The following is a 6,000-nucleotide window of genomic DNA, read 5'->3' as shown; positions in this document are numbered from 1 at the left end:
CTGGGAAGACATCCAATTACTGAATGGGTTATTTTTTTTTCTCATAATTTAGAGTATGCCAGGTGGGTTTGCAATTTATTATTTTTTAACAGTTGTCCCTGTGAAAACTTTTGTATCTGTGAAGTCAGCTAGCCTTCTCTTTGCTGCAGTGCAGGTGACACCAACAGTGTCATTTTTTTTGAAACTTCCCAGCAACAGCTCTCTGCTAAATTGTTTGATGTTGTGAAATACAGTGGAGAATATAGCAAAATGATACCTCAGTGAGGTAATGCTTGTTATTTAAATGCAAAGCTAAACAAGTTCAAATATTAATATTCAGTTTAAGATCTACTCTGTGTGAATGAAGTTGCATGATGATATTTCATAGCACTTGTCTCCAAGTGCTACCTCAGCATCTTGAATCCCCTTAAGGCTGAGAAGAGGAGAGCCACCAGGATGTGTAGATCTAGGTAAGCAGTGTAATCATGAATTATGTAAAAGATAGACGCTGCTTCCTTCTCCCTTCAGATTCATGTCTTGCAGGTGGGAGTTTCTCTATGGTACTAACTTCATCACTATGCAAGTTGGGCATCTCTTAGACACTGCATATCAGCAGGCAGAACTGCTCCCTGCTCATCTTGTGGCTGTTGTAAACCCCATTATTTGGAGCCTAAATCTCTCTTATTATCAGAATTTAGAATTTAGTTCAGCAGTGAACCCTAGAACAGGCCATACAATTTGATGTGCTTCAGTAGCTGAGTAATCTTTCAAAATTCAGGAAAACAACACTGAAGGAATTTTATACTAATATATAAAGAGTAAGCTTTAATTATGATTTATATACATTGCATGGTTTCTTATACTGGAAAAATTTTGGGCTATTTTGCATATTTTTATAACCATATATACTGCATATATAATTAATATAAATTTTCAAAGGAATTTTTTCAGATTATCACTTTCAAAACGTAGTATGCTTAAGAGGTGAATTTTATTACTATGCGTTTCATATTTTACACTGAAAAATCTAATGCAAACATTTGAATGGACACATTTTTATTAAACAGGAAATAAAACATATCCATCAATATTTTATTCAGTTCTTAGATCAAACTTTCCATTTTCCCTATAAATTAAAAAAGTCAACCATTTAAACTACATTGATACATAGGCTACAGAACAATTTTCAGAATGAAGAGTATATAGTCCTAAGTTTGCACAAGATAAAGTATCCTTTAGTTTCTTATTTTGATTTGTCAAACTGCAATTATGGCAACTATATTTGAGTAAAACAGGTCAGTATGAATTCTGGAGATTTTACAAAGATGAGACAATAAAAGACAAAACTTTATAAAGGAATAAGGCCACTGTGGCTAACTCTGTGTTACCAGAGTCAATACAGTAGTCACTTTCAATTTGTTTCAATTTCCTACGTGTCTTGAGGTTAGAAGTTGGTTCCACTAAGGCAAACACTTTTTTTTTTTCCTTTTTAGATGTCCAGAATGATCGACTATCCCAGCTGCAAGACCAGTTATTTCAAATGGACTGTTCAGATCACCTTACTTCAGAGCCAGGTGACTCACTGCATCTGATACCTCTGTTGTGACTTGTGCTGAACTACTAGCTGGTCTAATATTCAAGTAAATGTCATATTGTTGGTCCATGCCAAGGTAACTGTCACTCATGAGATACAATGTGTAGATATACCTGAAACATAAAAAGCAGAATCATTAGACTGGAAATTAAATCTTGGCTACTTGGAAAGGATAATCATTAAGATAATTTAATTTCTTCATTTGTCTTACTTTCCAGAAGTTTCTGGAGTATAAAAAGCAACAGAGACTGTATTTCGATTTCTGACATATCCAATTCTTTTCAGGGCAATGAGTTCTTTTTTGTCAATTTCTCCCAATATCAGAAACCATCCTTCATCTTTGACTTTGGGGAATCGAGGAGCTGCTGCTTTACTGTCTTGCTTTCCCTGTCAGGGAAAAAGAATAAAAATCAGTACAACTGGAAATCGCCTTTCCACAATATCATTCTGCCTTGAATGAAGAAAGCCACAAAAAAGACCCTGTCATAAATTTTTGAATAACTAGAATTTAACCAAATACAACCTAAAATATTTTTTATTTCTTTCCAGATAAAGACTTAAAAAAAAAAATCAAGAGTCCACAGAAAAAAACAGAATGCAAGATTCTGCTTATTTTCTAAGGTAATGTAACTTGAATGGAAACACTGTTCCCTTTTTGTAATTTCATCTACTATATTTCAAATGCTATTTTCTGCAGAAGGGTTAATTGTAAACCTTGTATCTTTAAATGATACTAAAACAACATTGTCGAAGATTAACATTAAGACAAAAACTTGAAGTCTTTATTGGAGGTTGATCAGCAAAATGGAAGACTATTTCAATGATTCTTTAAGACAATGACTTTACTGCTGAAAGCTGAAGATGTACTAATAATGATGCACACTCAATCAGTATCATTCTGTGGACTGTAGATGGAGGGGTTTTACTGAAGGTTTATACAGAAGAAAAAGCACCTATGTAGCAATGAAGCTTCAGAAAGAGTTTGATTCAGCCTTTCTTTAGAGACAAGGGATCAAATTCTAGGAGAGGTTTATAAAACAGTGATCACCGCATAAAATGCTCCTGCTCCCTTCCTCTTTTTTCAGTGTCTTCTGGCTAGGAAAACTCTCAGTAACTGGCATAGCAAATATAATGGCTTGTGGAAGAGCACTTTTCTTCACAGAAACAAGAGTCTCCCCTCGAGGCTATGATAGGCATGCTGTAATCAGGAATAGGATAGGATAGGAAACCTTTTGCAAAGGAACACTTTTCAGGTATAATTAAGTAATGTAAATTAACTCCAAATTTCAGGATACACAACAATATATGTGTCTCCATTATTCTTCTTATCAGAATGAAGAGTCATTGAGTCTCAAAAGTAACACCTCAAAACAGTTCTCTACCTACATCTTGAGGTCTTCCTTATCTTACAAAAATGCTGATAATTATAATTCTCAATTGCATGATGTGTTAGAAAACACAGTTAGCAAAATTGTAATCTGAGGTTCCCCTACGGTGGTCCATAATGTCACTCATACTATGCGAACGATGGAAAATAATGCATCTATAAATAATTAAGTGGTGGCTACACTGTTAGCAATCTCTGATTTGAATGTAGGAGGCACAGTCTTAACTCTTTTTAAGAGCTGACAAACAGGTACAAGTAGTTACTGCTGCTACAAGCAGAGCACTTTGAAACCTGCGCAGGTAGTGGCATTTCTGGCTTGGAACATAAAGAATGGCTGAGGGCATGGTAACCAGCCCAAGGAGAAACAGGATATGCTTGAACTGGACAAAGGTATGGGACTGAAGTTCCAGGGTGTTAAAGTTGTTTGGAGAGCTATTTGGAGAAGTTTGATATGTAAAATATGAGGAGCATATGCTCAGTGAAGGCCTGAGGATGTGTTATGAGTAGAAACATGCTTATAGGACTGGTATGTAGTTTGGAGGTACATGGTAATATAACAGTGAAACCTATAAGCTTGTCTGAGAAGCGGGATATGTAAGAGTGTGTATGGTCAGAGTCTGAGGGTGGGAAGTGCTTAAATACTGGCTATGAAGTTATCACCTCTACTGTTCCTGGTTATAGTGCCCCAGCAAAAGAGTCTCTGCTTCATAAAAACAGCAAGAGATTTTTCATTGACTTGAATTGGCCTAGGATTTTACCTTCAGAATCTCTTTGCTTTATTGCTGTAACCTAGAAAAACATCTGCTCATTACTGACATAGAAAAGACTTTGAAAGTGTTTGTAATAATTCTTAACAGGCCCATAAAATGTGTTATGCTGTGTAAAGCTTTATTGATAATGTAAATGGATTATTGGAATCCTGTGTACTTGGGAAGGAAATGATAAGTATATCTACCTGATACCCCATCTGGGTTCTCTGTAGATTTATCTGCAGCACATACTCTTGATCAGCATGTAATTTGATCCATTTTTTGTCATCTCGCATGTCTGTTGTCAAAGAAGGAACAGGCACTTCATTCTGTGACTGAGCTGGGTCATCCCAACAGCCTTTGATGCTCAAGCTAATGTTTAGAATTGGCAAACGGGACAAAAAATTCCAAGCCTGTAGAAAAAACAGACTAGAGTGAATTACAAGACAGTCTGCACAACTCAGACTATTGTCATTATAATAAAAGCAACTCAGTGTGCAGTCTACATATTTATTATATACTAAGAATATTTTATTATGTATTAAAATGTAATATTTCATAGTTCAATGCTCAGAATCATAAGCATAAAATGCTTCTCATTAACCTCTCACACTACTTTTTTCTAAGCAAGAAAACAAGGATGAAACTCCTAAAGCACATTATAGGTGCCCCACTAAGATTACAGATGTCTGAACACAGGAAAAATTTCTTACTGCTCCCGATTAAAGTATTTTTTTTCCTATAAGCCACTTAAAAACTAGTATAATTAAGTTTTAAATTAAACTTCCTTAGCATAATCCATGAAGAAAAAATCACTGCAGTGCTAATTAGCAATGGGCAAACCTCAGAGAGTTCAGAGGATCAGTTTGGATAATTAACCAAAAGTTCAAACGCTTATCCAAAGTTATCCCTACTTTTTTAAGGTTTTCTTACATTGATCTTCACAAACCCTTCTCGTTGCAGTCCTTCTGAGGCTTCCTAAGTCTATGAGTTTTCTCATGAGCAGCAGCAGTCCCTCAACTTTACTTCTCATCTTTCTACGGGGAACAGTTGCTAGAAGCATACAATTTGTGTAGCTGATCATGACATTCTTCAATCTTACATGTAGCAATTATAAGACATCCTAAAAATGCAGCTCTGTCTGTCCTTCAGTTTAGTCTCCATCAGACAAGGACAAGCATTGCTGAGAAGCTGTGACAAAAGTGGGGAAAGTAACATAGTCTTTCATTTAGTAAAAGAAAATGGGCTTATACCCTCAGTGCAATTTGTTTGGAAGAAGAAAGAAACTTTCCTGTGTAATGGAGTGAGTGACTTGGGACCTCATTATGTGTGAAAAACAAAGAAGGCAGCAGCACTAGGAGAAAAACAAACAAAAAAACCCAATCCTCTGCCCTCCCCTCCCCTTCCCCAAAACAATCAACATGTCTCCCATATTTTCAAACAACACTTACAAAAAGCTAGAGGGCAGGAAGGAGACTGAGGAAAGAAGAATATTGATCTTGGTAAAAAGCCAACAGATGTCAAAATGAGCACTTGTGGGAATGGAGAAGGTATACCTAGGCACATGGGCAATACTGACATGGAATGGAAATGTTTTATCTGGAAAAGGGCTTATATCTACTCATTTTTCATGTATCAATTTGACCATCTTGTGTTTTTAAATAAATGCACCACACTGTGATGGCACAACTAGATGGATCAGCTTGCTAGTCATTTTGGTGACAGCATGAACTCAGATCATTCAAAGCTGATTGTGAAAACATATTCGCTAATCTTGCGAGCCCTCTGAATAAGTATGAGCCTTCAGTATCACAGAAAGAAGTGGTCCTACCTCCTCCCTGCTGGCACAAGTATTCATGTTGCCACTTGGTTACACACCACTTTGTCTGAGAAGGGTGATGTGATCCCTCCTCCCCCGTTCCTTGCTTGTACCATCCGTAGCACTTGTGCAGCTGTGCGGTGAGCTAGGTCAGGAAAGGTGAAAATGGCATGGGCGGGGGGCAGAATTGCCCATTTTGGGCGCAGTGCCAGACTTATGCTGGATTAAAATGGCTGTATTACTGTAGCCTAGCTGAACTAAATGAGAAAACTGATTTAGATTAAACTAATCTCTCTCTGTCTCTCTCCCCCCACCCTTCGGCATGGTGCGCGAACAGCTGTGTCAGTTCAATGGCGAAGGTGGGCAGGGCGAGCTGCGAGCGCTCCCGCAGCTGGAGTGCAAAACGGCAGAAGCTGAAGAATTGCACTAATGTACTTAATCAGGCTTTAGCTCAGAAAGCATAAGAAAACTC

The 6,000-nt window shown here is 37.2% G+C and overlaps 1 protein-coding gene across 1 annotated transcript in view; it reads right to left on the bottom strand.

Moving 5' to 3' along the window:
* Positions 1-952: 952 nt before the first annotated feature.
* The window catches only part of ASCC3 (activating signal cointegrator 1 complex subunit 3), a 273,420-nt gene continuing 268,372 nt past the window's right edge, over positions 953-6,000 (bottom strand). Inside the window, exons 40-42 of the mRNA XM_062572708.1 lie at positions 3,916-4,122; positions 1,785-1,960; positions 953-1,686 (exon numbers count right to left, since the gene is read on the bottom strand). Of these exons, the coding sequence (XP_062428692.1) occupies positions 1,539-1,686; positions 1,785-1,960; positions 3,916-4,122 (531 nt within the window). The 3' untranslated portion in view covers positions 953-1,538. The remainder of the gene's footprint in view (positions 1,687-1,784; positions 1,961-3,915; positions 4,123-6,000) is intronic.

This window comes from Rhea pennata, chromosome 3 (genome assembly GCF_028389875.1).
Source record: "Rhea pennata isolate bPtePen1 chromosome 3, bPtePen1.pri, whole genome shotgun sequence".
Lineage (NCBI taxonomy): Eukaryota > Metazoa > Chordata > Aves > Rheiformes > Rheidae > Rhea > Rhea pennata.
This window is presented reverse-complemented; position numbering and strand designations above follow the sequence as displayed.